Source organism: Lissotriton helveticus, chromosome 8 (genome assembly GCF_964261635.1).
Source record: "Lissotriton helveticus chromosome 8, aLisHel1.1, whole genome shotgun sequence".
Lineage (NCBI taxonomy): Eukaryota > Metazoa > Chordata > Amphibia > Caudata > Salamandridae > Lissotriton > Lissotriton helveticus.
Genome location: NC_136069.1, coordinates 1,522,652,915 through 1,522,669,867, shown reverse-complemented (window position 1 = coordinate 1,522,669,867; position 16,953 = coordinate 1,522,652,915). Strand labels below are relative to the sequence as shown.

Genomic DNA, 16,953 nt, shown 5'->3' with positions numbered 1-16,953 from the left:
TGGAGCGCGCCTCGGAAGAGACGCGTGATGCCGTGAGCGTGCACGTTGCGTTCCCGCGCATTCACGGGCCTGAGTCGGCTCGTGCCCAGGTTTGGAGCTGCTCGTTCACAGCTCTGACTCCCTTGGCAGGGAGGAAGGTGACTATAAGTCTCGTTGGCGGCAGCGCTTTGCGCTGCAATGCCAGCGAGACCTAAAGTCTCGTTGGCGGCAGCGCTTCGCGCTGCAACGCCAGCGAGATCTAAAAAGCAAGCCCCCTTAATATTTACTGAATATTGGCTACCCAAAAGAGGTGATAAGGTGTAGAAGAATTAACGTTTCTTCAGTTGTAAGCATGGTTCATTATGTCAAGTGGCACACCATGTGTCTAAGACACACTAGTTGTAGTTTTAAAGGCCTAGCATTTTGAAACGTTGTAAGTTCTGAGTATTTCCATGGAAAAAAACTATGCACCACCATTTAATGACACCGAACTGTACTTCCCCAATGTAAGTTAAGTGGCTGGTGTAAAAAGAAGGGGTTGCTAAATTAAGCTGTGTGCAGATATTACACTAAAATACAAAACCCATCTATTTTGGGCCAAGGAGGTATCTCGGTAGTAAAAAATTCTAATCATCCTACTGAAACACAAACCTTAGGTCACATTTTAATCCAAATCTCTTAGTTACAATGTGCTGATGGGTCCAAGATTCACTCTAGGGAATTTTTAATACTAAAATGCTTAGGCCATGTATCTATAAGAATGCTTTCATCACAATTGTTTTTGCGCTGACACACTAACTGTATTTCGATTTTGCAGAGGTCAAAGGAGGACTACAGCTGAGAGAAAGGCAATGCGAGGTAACCACAATTATATCCCACATTGTGAAGGAACTTTCTCTCCTTACCTGAATAAAGTCTTGAGTGAAGAGAAACTGAAGACAGTGAAAAGCAACATGAGGAGGATTTTGATGGGGAGTTCTGAAAACAAAAGCACATTGTTAAGCAAGCAGGTATTTCATTCAGATGGAAAAGCATTCGTCAGCCCTCCCTGAGATGAGTGCACACAAGATTCTGAAAAAACAACTTATTCTCAGTATGAAAAGAATACAAGAAAATTATTTCAAATGACAAGTGTTTAAAAAAGATAAAGAACTACCACTAATCGTATTTCCAAAGCAGGAGTGCACAGCCAGTCCCATTCTGTACATGACGAGAAAGCTTCAGAGTGTCAAGCTGCAACCATAGTATTGCTGAGGTCTTGACAAGTTATTCAATCAGGTAATGGTCAAAGTGTTGCTTTGACCGCTTTTCAATATTTTCCATCTGAAAGACATGCATACACATCAAGCCCTCGAACGACGAGTGTGGCAAGAGCTACCACCTGCTTTCTAGCTTTTGGCAGAAGGTGAATTGGCAAGGATTTCTGACTAGGATTCACAAGCAGAGACTTTGGAAGCATTTCAAGAGTTTAGCAATCCTAGCTTACATTTTACATAATGTCCACTTTTTCCAAGTCTTGAATTAGAGGTGTCCTGTGAAAGAAAGAGCTGGGGCTTAGGTAATACTTTCCAATTTCATATTTTATTTTTGCACTTTAGAGAACGTATAAATTTAAACTTCATGGACTATGAGAAGGCATTCGACAATGTGGACAGAGAGACCCTTTGGAAACTCTTCCGCTACTATGATGCTCCAGATAAACTCATAAGAATCATCAGGAACTCTTAAGAGGGAGTGATCTGCAAAATAGTCCATGGAGGACAACTCATGTAAGCTTTCGAAGTGAGGACAAGAGTCTGCCAGAGTTGCTTGCTCTTGCCTTTCTCTTCCTGCTGTCCAAAGACTGCATTTATGAAGAACATTTACAGCAAGGAGAAGCAATGGGATCTAGTGGACGCCTTGGACACAGCTCAACGACCTGGACTTTGCAGACGACCTGGCCCTACTCTCCCATTCCCATCTGCAGATGCAAGAGAAGACCAGCAATATGGCAGCCACATCAGCACAACTTGACCTCAACATTGACAGGGGAAAAACTAAGACCCTGAAGGCTAACACAGCCAGCACAACTGCAGTCACTCTTGAAGGCAGTGCACTGAAAGAGGTTGAGGCCTTTACCTACCTGGGCAGTGTTATAAACAAGCAGGGCGGCACAGACACGGACATCAAGGCAAGAATCGACAACATAAGAGCTGCCTTCATTCAGGAAAAAAGGAGCTGGAGCTCCAAGAACCTAACCCTACAAACCAAGGTCAGGCTTTTTAACACCAACCTAAAATCAGACCTTCTGTATGGAGCAGAAACTTGGGAGGACAACAGTGATCACCACCAACAAAGTCCAGACCTTCATCAACACATGACCGAGGAAAATCCTCCAAATCCGCTCTCCAAACACCATCAGCAAAAACGATCTATGATAGCAGACTTTCAAACTTCCTGTTCATGAAAAGACGCTAGGGCTGGATAGGTCACACCCTAGCAAGCCGGGCAACAAACACCACCAGGCAAGTCCTCAACTGGAACCCTCAAGGGAAAAGGAAAAGAGAAAGGCCAAGAACCACCTGATGCTGATGCCTCAAAGCTGTCTGCAGGAAGATGGGATACACCTGAAGTAAGATCGAAGGAAAAGCCCAGGACAGAGAAGCCTGGAGAGTCCTGGTTGATGGCCTCTACCCCAGGAGGGGTGGTAGGCATATGTAAGTACAGAACATCTGCTATGAACTTATAGAAACCTCTCTAGGCAAAAAGCGAGGAAGAAAAAAATTACTGCTACAGTGTCTCATGCAGTCTTTATGAAATCTGTCTGTATGCAGTCCATGGTTGAGGTGATGAGACACTGTAGCCATTGCTTTTTCTGCCTCACTTTTTTACTTAGAGATGTTTACTTAAGTACAAACCGCCACTTCAACTATCTTGAAAAAAAACTACACATTGAGCTGTAAAACATGTTGTCTGTCCTCAGTGAAAAAAGTCTCCGTTATCAAATTCTCCAAAAAGGCAACTTTGAAGAAGAAAAAATAAAATCAACCATCACAGTTAAAATTATCTGTTGAAAGAAATCTCTTTTCAAGTAATATTATGATTTTTTTTTAAATATTGGAGTGCCTATCTTCTAATTCATATGTGCAAGCATCTCTAATGGTTTTGGTTTGACCATCAAAGTTAGAGGCGTTAATGCCTTTGTACGTACAATTCACTCGATGATTTAAGGATGAACACAAATCACAGCATCATTCTGCACCAACTTCCAGGGCTGTTCATAGCCTCTTTGGAATTGGAGGTCCCATCAACACTTTTGTTTCTCTCTTTTGGGCCAGGGACCTACTCTTTCTTTTAACGTCGGCAGCAGGGTCCCTATGCTAGTACACATTTGTGCAGTTGTTGCTGAGAGAGCACAGCTTTCTAATCAACCAGCTTAAGCCTCACCTCAAACATCTTAGGATATTTAGTTGATCTGGACCCGCTTCAGTCCAGGCCTGAGGGGTGGGAGGGGGTCGGTCTAACTTCCAGTGGACAGGGCCATTAGTTGGCACCTCTAGAACTTGCATCAGGGCCCCTCCGCTATGGACAGGAAATGGCTTCAGGCAAAGGAGGACATAGCAAGTGAAACAATCATTAGTATTTGACGGATCTGGGGGTTGGTACTGCACCTCTGAATATGGTAGCCCTACAACTGGGTCTTATTTCACAACATGCCTTCAGCTTTTGCAAATGGTCTTCTAGGAATACACGTTTCTGATCCCAGTTTTGTACACTATCAGGAGAGACGTCTGCTGGAGGTTATTAACTTTAATTCAAACTCATTCCTCTCTCCTGGACTTGAAGCCCCTATATTAGGTGTCATGAGGCCTTCTTGGGCCCACTTTGATTCTCAATTTTAGTTTTATATTTTACACGTTTTTGCAGATATTGTTTTAGCAATGTTATTTTTACTTGCACGATATTAGTCTGAGAATAAGCTGTATAGGTTACTTGATTTTAGATAGCCTTTCTCGCAATGTAATCAGTACACTTGAATCAAGTCTAGGATCATAAAACAAGATATCCTAGTGCTTGCATTGCCCATTATGAGACAGCTTCTAATATCTGATGCATCAGAGCTGTACCTCTAATACAGTATGGTTTTTAATATATAAATGCTGCACTGACCTTTTACGGGTCAGAGGAGCACTCCGGTCACGACTGTCCTGGAACAAATCCTGTTTTTGACATGCAGCTCTGCTGAAGCCGATCTTCCATCTCGCAGAGAAGGATTGGCAATTCCACTTCAGACCGATTCCCTGGTCACTTGTCCAGGTATAGGGGCTCAGGCTAACCTAAGAGATTGGACATAGGGAACACCCGCTATGCTCTTAGGAGTGGGGTAGTGAGAGGAAAAAAATATATAGAAATCGGACTACCATAGTTGGACTGCGTATTCTTTTCAACATGTTCATAATGCTTTTACATTACTTTGTTTTATCTGCCTAATATTTGCAGCTCATTCTTTCTATGCAAGACTACGACTGTTTCAATAAATAAATTGGAAACTCTATTTGTATATTTCTTGTGTTTACCATGCACACGTATAAGTAAACAAAAGGGGTAAGATCTGGTTCCAAGATTCCCTCTAGGATCAGAGTGTCATCCCACCCCAGGAATATTCGGGGTTTGGGTGAGGCACTGTGAACTAGCTAGGAATTGGGCCAACATTCTCTGATGGTGTAGATGAACTCAATCCCTAAATTCTGAAGTTCTGTTGTCCTAATACGTATTCCTACCTTTTTAGTGGGAACAGTATAACAAAGGCTTCCTTGAAGGACATGCTGCTTATGGTTTTTTTGTTAGTGTGTAAATCACGTCGGCCCCTTGGCTCAGGGAATTATGATATGCAGGTTCAAGGTAGCATCTCTTTGCCTGCATTGGCATGTTCGTAAAGCTTGGTCTGGTTAGAAAGAGAGGAAAATATTGACTGAAGAGAAGTAATGTTATCTCCAGTCTCTAGCAAATTTGCTCTCAGTAGCTGATGTCGGGTGGGTCTCATGCAGAAGAGCTATATTCACCTCTTGCCCATTTAAGTATGCAAACACACACCTGGCCTTCCTCGGGATGTTTTACCCTCTGATATTCCAGGATATCATTTGAGTCATGGGAGGCTCGGTCCATCACCAGTGCTCAATGGTGGCTTTCAGTCCCATCATCCCATCTGAAATTGACTTCCACCCCCACACATCCACATTCCTTGAAGTATTGCATGTATCAACTAACTTTTTAGCAAGTTTACTCCACCCCTTAACAGGAAATTAAGTCCAAAAAAGGACACTAAACAGGTGCAGTAAATGCCAAAACTATTCAGATAAACAATGCAATGTGTACCTGGTTGGGGACTGCCAGTGCTAGCATCACCAGCCAATAGCTGACAGGTGTGCCCAATCACCGTTGTCAAGATAGGACAGACATCCCCTCCAATAAGCATTGTTGAACCTAAGTTAGTAGGTTAATGTATAGTAAATCCCAACATAGCACTCTCAACATTTTGTTACCTCCGTGTTCCATTTAAACAAGCAAGTGCATCTAACTAGGCCAAAATAGTACCTCCGTCCTTCTCCAAAGTGGTGTTAGTCACGCACAGAGGGGTTAGAACCAAGACTCTCCCAATGGAGTACATTCTAACATCACGCCCTGTGGTGGGTGGAGTGTCTAAACACATCTCTCATGCATCAAATCAAAGCTTGAGTACAGAAGTCTAAATGCAAATATATCTGATCACCTTGGTAATTCCTCTTTAAACTAAGGAATGCAGATGGTACTCTTTAGGTCCAGGACGATTTATCACCTTGTAAGCGTCAGACCTTGGTTCACCTCAGATATACCTAAATATGAAATATGGCAAAAAACACAGTTGATGGACAGAATGTAGAACAATGTCTTACATTCACCCCAGTACACAGATCTGGGCCTAAATCCATCGTTTTTTTGCACTCCACACCACCCTAGGTCAGACAATGGCTATATGCAAATCAGCCTTGACCCTTTGCCTCATGGGAACAGTCCAGCCCGAACTACCAAGCCATGTCTTTCCTAGACCGGAATCAAGCATCCAAGGACCAGTTTCTGGCTATCAGCCTTCTTCAGCCTGGATAGCTTGACTCCAGTGGTGTGGAGAGCCTGGGACTCACGTCTGAGCATACCCAGCCCACTCGGGGTGAAAATTGCAAAAAACACAGTTGATGGACAGAATGTAGAACAATGTCTTACATTCACCCCAATACAAAGATCTGGGCCTAAATCCATCGTTTTTTTGCACTCCACACCACCGTAGGTCAGACAATGGCTATATGCATATCAGCCTTGACCCTGTGCCTCATGGGAACAGTCCAGCCCGAACTACCAAGCCATGTCTTTCCTAGACCGGAATCAAGCATCCAAGGACCGGTTTCTGGCTAACAGCCTTCTTCAGCCTGGATAGCTTGACTCCAGTGGTGTGGAGAGCCTGGGACTCACGCCTGACCATACCCAGCCCACTCGGGGTGAAAATTGCAAAAAACACAGTTGATAGACAGAATGTAGAACAATGTCTTACATTCACCCCAGTACAAAGATCTGGGCCTAAATCCATCGTTTTTTTGCACTCCACACCACCCTAGGTCAGACAATGGCTATATACAAATCAGCCTTGACCCTGTGCCTCATGGGAACAGTCCAGCCCGAACTACCAAGCCATGTCTTTCCTAGACCGGAATCAAGCATCCAAGGACCGGTTTCTGGCTATCAGCCTTCTTCAGCCTGGATAGCTTGACTCCAGTGGTGTGGAGAGCCTGGGACTCACGTCTGAGCATACCCAGCCCACTCGGGGTGAAAATTGCAAAAAACACAGTTGATGGACAGAATGTAGAACAATGTCTTACATTCACCCCAGTACAAAGATCTGGGCCTAAATCCATCGTTTTTTTGCACTCCACACCACCCTAGGTCAGACAATGGCTATATGCAAATCAGCCTTGACCCTGTGCCTCATGGGAACAGTCCAGCCCGAACTACCAAGCCATGTCTTTCCTAGACCGGAATCAAGCATCCAAGGACCGGTTTCTGGCTATCAGCCTTCTTCAGCCTGGATAGCTTGACTCCAGTGGTGTGGAGAGCCTGGGACTCACGTCTGAGCATACCCAGCCCACTCGGGGTGAAAATTGCAAAAAACACAGTTGATGGACAGAATGTAGAACAATGTCTTACATTCACCCCAGTACAAAGATCTGGGCCTAAATCCATCTTTTTTTGCACTCCACACCACACTAGGTCAGACAATGGCTATATGCAAATCAGCCTTGACCCTGTGCCTCATGGGAACAGTCCAGCCCGAACTACCAAGCCATGTCTTTCCTAGACCGGAATCAAGCATCCAAGGACCGGTTTCTGGCTATCAGCCTTCTTCAGCCTGGATAGCTTGACTCCAGTGGTGTAGAGAGCCTGGGACTCACGTCTGAGCATACCCAGCCCACTCGGGGTGAAAATTGCAAAAAACACAGTTGATGGACACAATGTAGAACAAAGTCTTACATTCACCCCAGTACAAAGATCTGGGCCTAAATCCATCGTTTTTTTGCACTCCACACCACCCTAGGTCAGACAATGGCTATATGCAAATCAGCCTTGACCCTGTGCCTCATGAGAACAGTCCAGCCCGAACTACCAAGCCATGTCTTTCCTAGACCGGAATCAAGCATCCAAGGACCGGTTTCTGGCTATCAGCCTTCTTCAGCATGGATAGCTTGACTCCAGTGGTGTGGTGAGCCTGGGACTCACATCTGAGCATACCCAGCCCACTCGGGGTGAAAATTGCAAAAAACACAGTTGATGGACAGAATGTAGAACAATGTCTTACATTCACCCCAGTACAAAGATCTGGGCCTAAATCCATAGTTTTTTTGCACTCCACACCACCCTAGGTCAGACAATGGCTATATGCAAATCAGCCTTGACCCTGTGCCTCATGGGAACAGTCCAGCCCGAACTACCAAGCCATGTCTTTCCTAGACCGGAATCAAGCATCCAAGGACCGGTTTCTGGCTATCAGCCTTCTTCAGCCTGGATAGCTTGACTACTCCAGTGGTGTGGAGAGCCTGGGACTCACGTATGAGCACCCCCTTTTGTACCGCTTTTGGCCGCCATAAGTGTGGCAGGGTATGCTCAGACGTGAGTCCCTTGCTCACTTTGCCACTGGATTCAAGCAAGCCGGGCTGAAGACGGCTGGAATGCCAGAAACCGGTCCTCTGAAGCTTGTTTTCGGTCCAGGGAAGACATGGCTTGGCAGTTCGGGCTGGACTGTTCCCATGAGGCACAGGGTCAGACTGACTTGCATATAGCCATGTCTGAACTGGGGTGGCAGAGTGGGCTAAAGAACGGTGATGGATTAAACCCAGATCTTTTGACTGGGTGTGAGTGTTTGATTGATTCAGATGCTCCGTCCATCACCACCCCCTTTTGTACCGCTATTGGCCGCCATAAGTGTGGCAGGGTATGCTCAGACGTGAGTCCCTTGCTCACTTTGCCACTGGATTCAAGCAAGCCGGGCTGAAGACGGCTGGAATGCCAGAAACCGGTCCTCGAAAGCTTGTTTCCGGTCCAGGGAAGACATGGCTTGGCAGTTCGGGCTGGACTGTTCCCATGAGGCACAGTGTCAGACTGATTTGCATATAGCCATGTCTGAACTGGGGTGGCAGAGTGGGCTAAAGAACGGTGATGGATTAAACCCAGATCTTTTGACTGGGTGTGAGTGTTTGATTGATTCAGATGCTCCGTCCATCACAACCCCCTTTTGTACCGCTTTTGGCCGCCATAAGTGTGGCAGGGTATGCTCAGACGTGAGTCCCTTGCTCACTTTGCCACTGGATTCAAGCAAGCCGGGCTGAAGACGGCTGGAATGCCAGAAACCGGTCCTCGGAAGCTTGTTTCCGGTCCAGGGTAGACATGGCTTGGCAGTTCGGGCTGGACTGTTCCCATGAGGCACAGGGTCAGACTGATTTGCATATAGTCATGTCTGAACTGGGGTGGCAGAGTGAGCTAAAGAACGGTGATGGATTAAACCCAGATCTTTTGACTGGGTGTGAGTGTTTGATTGATTCAGATGCTCCGTCCATCACCACCCCCTTTTGTACCGCTAAATATGAAATATGGCTGCTACCTTGGTGGGGGCCCTAGGAAAGTCTACTGGGCAGTGCCATCCACATTTGTCCTTCAATATGCAGGCTTTAGGTGGGGTCATCTTGCTATGGTCTTGGGTGCTGTAAGATGTGGAACTAAGAAGGACTAGAGTAATGGCATTACTGGTAAGTAACCAAACCATTACTAAACCACTAACTGCATGGAAGGAATTGGTTAATGTTTCAACACGAACACCAATAGTATTCCATGTTTCGCTATTAATATGTCTTAGTAATATTATTTACTTTTCCGTTATCCCAATTGGAGTGCCCTTTAATGAACCTGCACGCTCTTCTTGGGATGCCAGGACCAACTTTATGAAGCATATATTTACCTTTTTACATGATGGTCACAATATCACTGTGTGTTATATGGAGATGAGGCACATGTGGAATTTCCGTATGGATTACACGTAAACACAAAATGAATGCACAAATATTGGGAAATGTGTACAGCTTAATTAGTATTAAAAACAAATCACAGAAGGCGGCACAATGCATTAATTAAAAGGTTATTTTGAAATGATTTAGGTGTCAAATGAGAATTTTATCAACTGTCAAGCCCCATGACAGCCACTGCTTTCAGACAGCACTGAAAGCAGATGGGCAGTCATGCAACAACTTAAACAACCAAGATAAAACGTGAGAATAGTTTTACCTGGTGCTGTGAACAGCAGAGGAAAGATGGACAAGTGGCCTGTAGTTGTCAAAATTAGATAGATTCCAGCATCTCTGGCACTCCTTACACAAAGTACACTAAAAATAAAAGCAATATAAATGGTTTTATAGACAAACACTCAAGGAAATGGAGGTATAATGGACAACAATGAATGAGTACAGACACCCTATTATCTAGAAAAAGCAAATTAGAAAATACATCACTCTCTTTTGTTACATATAAAACATTAATACACACTCAAAACCAGATGTGACGGTAACGTCAGAATGCTGCATTTTAACTAGCTTGCGTGTTGTACATGGGACCAATATGCTCACATAGCTTTCCAAAAAATTGTTGAAGGGTGTTGGCAGTGGATGAGGAGTTGACAGAGTCAGAAGGTAGTTCGAGCATTAGGTTGTTTTGGGAGAAGTCTGAAGGATCTCAAGGCTTAGTCTTTTCTTTTGCACCAACGCTGGTTTGTTAAAAACGGAGATAGGGATGGCAAAGTGGTTGGTCCAATCCAAGGGTAACGGTGGTTTCAATAGGATAGTTGGTGATGTTGAGAAGAAAACGTTGAGGATATGGCATTGCTTATCAAGTTTAATTTTGTTAAACAGCTAATTATTGAATGGAAGATAAACAGTGTAGAAATGTGTAATATTTTACTTCGCATCAGCTACTGTCATTCTGGCTGTGGTGTCCATTTAGTTTCCTTCGTAATTCTTTCGTCCTCTGCTGCTCATCTTTTTCACTCTGGTTGTGTTATCTATTTTAAGTTGACCTCCTGACATGGCTGAGCAATGTACGTGCTGGGGGTATGTAGCTGCCAGTGCACCTGGTGTCAGATGTTAACTGTCGACCATTTACTGCTGCCATAAGCATTTCTGTTCCCCCTCCCACTTTGCTGACCAAGTGGTTATCAATTTGCCCTTGTTTGCTGACAGCTATTTCTTTTCTTTCAATTTCTGTTCACATGCTTACACTGCAACAAAACCAGTATAAGAGGACGCTGGTTTGTGAAGCCAATGTACCTCCTCCTGCAACACTTGTTGTGTGGACGTGGTCCCACTCATGAGTGATTAATAAACTTGTTATTTTATTTCAACTCCAGTGCCGATCTCTTTTTGTTAGTCTTTGGAACCCGTGGGCGAGAGGGTGACCCTGCACCAGTGTACCCCTTAAAAGTACATTTCCACAATAGGATACTGGTCTATACTGTTCCTCTTGCTGATTGCACAAAGACCAATCCAAATGTGAGTCACAGAATGGATGGATGTTAGCACCCTCATAATCAATTATAGAAAATCCACCTTTGACTTTGAGATGGATAGCTCACAGGAGAATTCTCTTCCTTTGTATTTTTAAGGCCTAGTGCCACCAATCCTCTGCAGTTCAATGCCAATTCAAGAACTATGATCTCTTTTAACAGTGAGTAAGATGGCACATTTGAAAAGATAGATACTACTAAAGGTAAGCTTACGTCAAGATTGTGGTGTGATGAGGGGCCCAGGAACTGCATGTCAGTACACTCCAGAGGAAGAAACGTCATGACCGTGACCCCATGATGTTTGGGAATAAAATCAATAGATATGGGACTATAGATAATGGCTGAACTGAAGTTAGTTATTTATCCTTACTACAATGCCAGCAGCCCTTGTGCAAAGTTGAAGAACTTGAAAGCTCAATAAAACAGACTCACCTACAGTATGATATGCCTTTATTTTCTGTTAATGTGGACTAACATTTCTAAATGTTTAAAATGCACATTTCACTACCCCCATTTTCATGTGCTGTTGTGGCAGCTGATGTACTTTAAAACATTTAGTAATATTAGCTTTCCATTTGTTCCAGAGCACTAGGCTTCAGCCAGTGTCAACAGAGGCAGACAAGATAGCATGTCTAACGATAATGTTGCGGGCAAGAGGAGAAAAACCACTCCATCAATTACAAGACAAAGCAAGAAAAGTAAAAGAAAACAGTGAAAAGAAATCTCATCCACAAAATAATTGCTAAGAGTACATATAGCTTAAGAAATGTTAATTACATAGAAAAAGTGATAGCAAAGCTGCAAGCATACATTTCAGTTTTCATAACAATGTTCATATTTGAGTCCCTCTGCAGATATCTAACACTAGTGTTGCTGGGGACCAGACCAAGTGTGCACATAAACAACTAGTGTTAGTGTTGCATGACCAATTTGCTAGTCAGAGAAACGTATTGCTGTAAAGGGAGAGGGAAAAAACTAGTTGTACCGGGCAGCTTACCTTAGTGGAAGAATGGCAAGGAGAATGGCTTTTTCATGCACATGCCACCCAAACATGAAGGAACTCAGTGCACACAAAGTAAGACACTGTAGGAAACCGCGGGGTCCTCTTGGTCTGAACCAAAGACACCAGAGAGAAGGCTGCAAAAACAGGATTAAAATGAAGATCTAATTATCAAGAAAAGAAATGCTAGCAAAGTACTGCTTATATGTAACAAATACGTATGAGCATTTAAACTTTATTTGGGCATAGATAAAGGAATTGTACACCATTATCTTACTTACATTTTAATCCTTTCTAAAGTTTTAGAGAGTGCTAATATGTAAACAACAGATGACTGTTAATCATAAACTATCCCAAAGCAATTTGTTTAAATGTTTATCATAATATGCACATCTTAAGATGACAACTGTCCTAATAAATTCTGTTAATTTTTTTATTTGGAAGACCATGACTTGATTTTGCTTTGTTAGTACTTGTAACCCGCCTTTTTAGGACTTAGATAGGGTGCATGACCTGCACATGTCAATAGTAGGGAGGGTTAATTATGTTAAAATGAACTTACTGCCAAAATCTTTATATTTGTTTAGAACCATCCCCTTGTTTTTTAATTTAATCTGGTTTAGTAAATAGAACACATGATTAACCGATTTGTCTGGTCACAGGGTAAGACAAGAAGAGCAATAAGGTTCATGTCTTTGCCAAGGGAAAGGGGCGGATGGTCATTACCAGATTTGAGACTATACTACTGGGCAGCAGCTTTACAGCAAATGACAGGCCTTTTGGGAGGAGCAGGGATGGAAGATGATACACATGCTGGATCAACAGAGATTTATGGGTTGATTTTAGGGGAAGAGACAGAGAATGCATTCCTGAGCTATACAGAACCAAGCTATTTTAAGAGAACTAGATTCAAGACGATAGAGGCGGCATACAAGGTATGGAAGGCGTTTAAAAAGAGTTTTGGCCTGGGAAGATTTCACGCATATACTAGATTAGGGGATGATTCTACATTGCCCCCCGAGACGCAACGTTCAATGAATGGGGACGACTAGGAGTGAAAAGAATGGGGAACCTGATAGGCCTGACAGGAGTACGCCAATTGATAGATATACAACGAGAGTTTGGTCTTAGCACAAGGAGCTTTTTCAAGTATTTGCAGATGAGAAGCTTTTTGAACAGCAAAAGAGGGGGCCCACTCGGATTTGGTGATAATGCAATCCTTCGAGTAATTGAGGGGGGGCACGGTTGTACGATTAAAAGGTTGTATGCAGAGCTTTTAGCCCATAGAGGGGATGATTTAGGTAAATTTGAAGCAAAATGGATGGATTCTTTAGGGATACCCATGGGGGTGTTCGGAAAATCGTTACAATTCGGAAAGGAGGTTCTCTGTTCATCAGCAATACAAGCTCAACATTATAAAACCCTGTATAAGCTATATTACACGCCAGCCAGAATAGCTCAGTGGGGAGGCACCCAGGGGATTACGTGCCCAAGATGTGATAGCACGGAAGGAGATCTAATGCATATGTTTGCGGAGTGTCCGAACTTGCTCCCTCTGTTAAAAGATATAGAAGTTTTTTTTTGATAGATCATTGAAAAGCAAGTTAAGGTTAACAGCAGAGGTAATACTATTAGGAGTGGAGCAGGGAACTATGCAACCACAATATGTATATTTTGTATTCGTGGCTATGGCTGTTATTCGTTATGTATAGCCTCTGCATGGCGGGATAGATTACCGCCTACATTGCAGCAATGGCTGGCACGGTTGTTGCATGCACATAATTTAGAAAAAGCGATATATGCTAGAAAAGGGAGGAAGGGAAGATCACTAGGACTGCGGATTTGGAATCCGATTATTGACTGGAAAAACAGGACGATTAGATCATAGATATCTCCTATTCTAGGATAGATCAGGATTGCTGTTATATTAATCCCTTCTTTGCTTATGTCTTTTCGTATCCTTCATGCATGGCCTATTTGGTTTTTTATTTATTCTCTTCCTTTTTTTTAATTTTTTATTATTTCCTGTTTGCATTTGATTTACATCTTATTGCCTTGAATTGTTCTGTGTGAGGGGAGGGGGGGGTGGGGGGTCGAGGGGGAATGAACTGTTAAAAGTAACCCGCCTTTTTATCATTCTTGACAAAACTGTAGACATGGGAAACATTCAGTGCTCCGTTTACTAAACTATTACTATGTTTAAGCCCATACACACCTTATAAAGTAAAAGTATGCATGCCTAACATATTTATATGTAATTTTCAAAGCTACATAATGCATTTAGAGATCTTTTGGCAAGTAAAGCATGCAAGTTCTACACACATTACACACCTGTCCCAAGCAGGTGGTAAATGTTTCGGGATCTGGGCTCATTATTTCCCACCGAAGAGGAAAAACATTAGAAACTGGACCCAGTATTACTGGGCCGATACAGAAAAGGGGGTGGTGATGAACAGAGTGTCTGAATTAAGCAGACCACTCTTACCCAGTCCAAAGATCAGGGCTTGATCCATCACCGTTATTTATCTCACTGCCCCATCCCAGCTCAGAACCTGGCTATATGCAAATTAGTCTGTCCCTGGCCCAGTGCATCATGGGAACAGGGCAGACCAAACTACCAAGCCAATTCTTCACCAGAAAGGAGACAAGCTACCGGGGACCGGTTTCTGGCATTTCAGCCTCTTCGGCCCGGCTTGCTTGAATCCTGATGGAGCAGTGAGAAAGGGACTCATGTCTGAGTATACCCTGCCACACCTATAGTGGCCAAAAACGATACAGAAAAGGGGGTGGTGATGAACAGAGTGTCTGAATTAAGCAGACCACTCTTACCCAGTCCAAAGATCAGGGCTTGATCCATCACCGTTATTTATCTCACTGCCCCATCCCAGCTCAGAACCTGGCTATATGCAAATTAGTCTGTCCCTGGCCCAGTGCATCATGGGAACAGGGCAGACCAAACTACCAAGCCAATTCTTCACCAGAAAGGAGACAAGCTACCGGGGACCGGTTTCTGGCATTTCAGCCTCTTCGGCCCGGCTTGCTTGAATCCTGATGGAGCAGTGAGAAAGGGACTCATGTCTGAGTATACCCTGCCACACCTATAGTGGCCAAAAACGATACAGAAAAGGGGGTGGTGATGAACAGAGTGTCTGAATTAAGCAGACCACTCTTACCCAGTCCAAAGATCAGGGCTTGATCCATCACCGTTATTTATCTCACTGCCCCATCCCAGCTCAGAACCTGGCTATATGCAAATTAGTCTGTCCCTGGCCCAGTGCATCATGGGAACAGGGCAGACCAAACTACCAAGCCAATTCTTCACCAGAAAGGAGACAAGCTACCGGGGACCGGTTTCTGGCATTTCAGCCTCTTCGGCCCGGCTTGCTTGAATCCTGATGGAGCAGTGAGAAAGGGACTCATGTCTGAGTATACCCTGCCACACCTATAGTGGCCAAAAACGATACAGAAAAGGGGGTGGTGATGAACAGAGTGTCTGAATTAAGCAGACCACTCTTACCCAGTCCAAAGATCAGGGCTTGATCCATCACCGTTATTTATCTCACTGCCCCATCCCAGCTCAGAACCTGGCTATATGCAAATTAGTCTGTCCCTGGCCCAGTGCATCATGGGAACAGGGCAGACCAAACTACCAAGCCAATTCTTCACCAGAAAGGAGACAAGCTACCGGGGACCGGTTTCTGGCATTTCAGCCTCTTCGGCCCGGCTTGCTTGAATCCTGATGGAGCAGTGAGAAAGGGACTCATGTCTGAGTATACCCTGCCACACCTATAGTGGCCAAAAACGATACAGAAAAGGGGGTGGTGATGAACAGAGTGTCTGAATTAAGCAGACCACTCTTACCCAGTCCAAAGATCAGGGCTTGATCCATCACCGTTATTTATCTCACTGCCCCATCCCAGCTCAGAACCTGGCTATATGCAAATTAGTCTGTCCCTGGCCCAGTGCATCATGGGAACAGGGCAGACCAAACTACCAAGCCAATTCTTCACCAGAAAGGAGACAAGCTACCGGGGACCGGTTTCTGGCATTTCAGCCTCTTCGGCCCGGCTTGCTTGAATCCTGATGGAGCAGTGAGAAAGGGACTCATGTCTGAGTATACCCTGCCACACCTATAGTGGCCAAAAACGATACAGAAAAGGGGGTGGAGATGAACAGAGTGTCTGAATTAAGCAGACCACTCTTACCCAGTCCAAAGATCAGGGCTTGATCCATCACCGTTATTTATCTCACTGCCCCATTCCAGCTCAGAACCTGGCTATATGCAAATTAGTCTGTCCCTGGCCCAGTGCATCATGGGAACAGGGCAGACCAAACTACCAAGCCAATTCTTCACCAGAAAGGAGACAAGCTACCGGGGACCGGTTTCTGGCATTTCAGCCTCTTCGGCCCGGCTTGCTTGAATCCTGATGGAGCAGTGAGAAAGGGACTCATGTCTGAGTATACCCTGCCACACCTATAGTGGCCAAAAACGATACAGAAAAGGGGGTGGTGATGAACAGAGTGTCTGAATTAAGCAGACCACTCTTACCCAGTCCAAAGATCAGGGCTTGATCCATCACCGTTATTTATCTCACTGCCCCATCCCAGCTCAGAACCTGGCTATATGCAAATTAGTCTGTCCCTGGCCCAGTGCATCATGGGAACAGGGCAGACCAAACTACCAAGCCAATTCTTCACCAGAAAGGAGACAAGCTACCGGGGAACGGTTTCTGGCATTTCAGCCTCTTCGGCCCGGCTTGCTTGAATCCTGATGGAGCAGTGAGAAAGGGACTCATGTCTGAGTATACCCTGCCACACCTATAGTGGCCAAAAACGATACAGAAAAGGGGGTGGTGATGAACAGAGT

General features: G+C 44.3%; 1 protein-coding gene across 1 annotated transcript in view; it reads right to left on the bottom strand.

The window, feature by feature from the left end:
• ALG8 (ALG8 alpha-1,3-glucosyltransferase) overlaps positions 1-16,953 on the bottom strand; it is a 125,009-nt gene that overhangs the window by 11,525 nt on the left and 96,531 nt on the right. The window contains exons 10-12 of the mRNA XM_078658496.1: positions 12,084-12,223; positions 9,817-9,914; positions 885-957 (exon numbers count right to left, since the gene is read on the bottom strand). Of these exons, the coding sequence (XP_078514622.1) occupies positions 885-957; positions 9,817-9,914; positions 12,084-12,223 (311 nt within the window). The remainder of the gene's footprint in view (positions 1-884; positions 958-9,816; positions 9,915-12,083; positions 12,224-16,953) is intronic.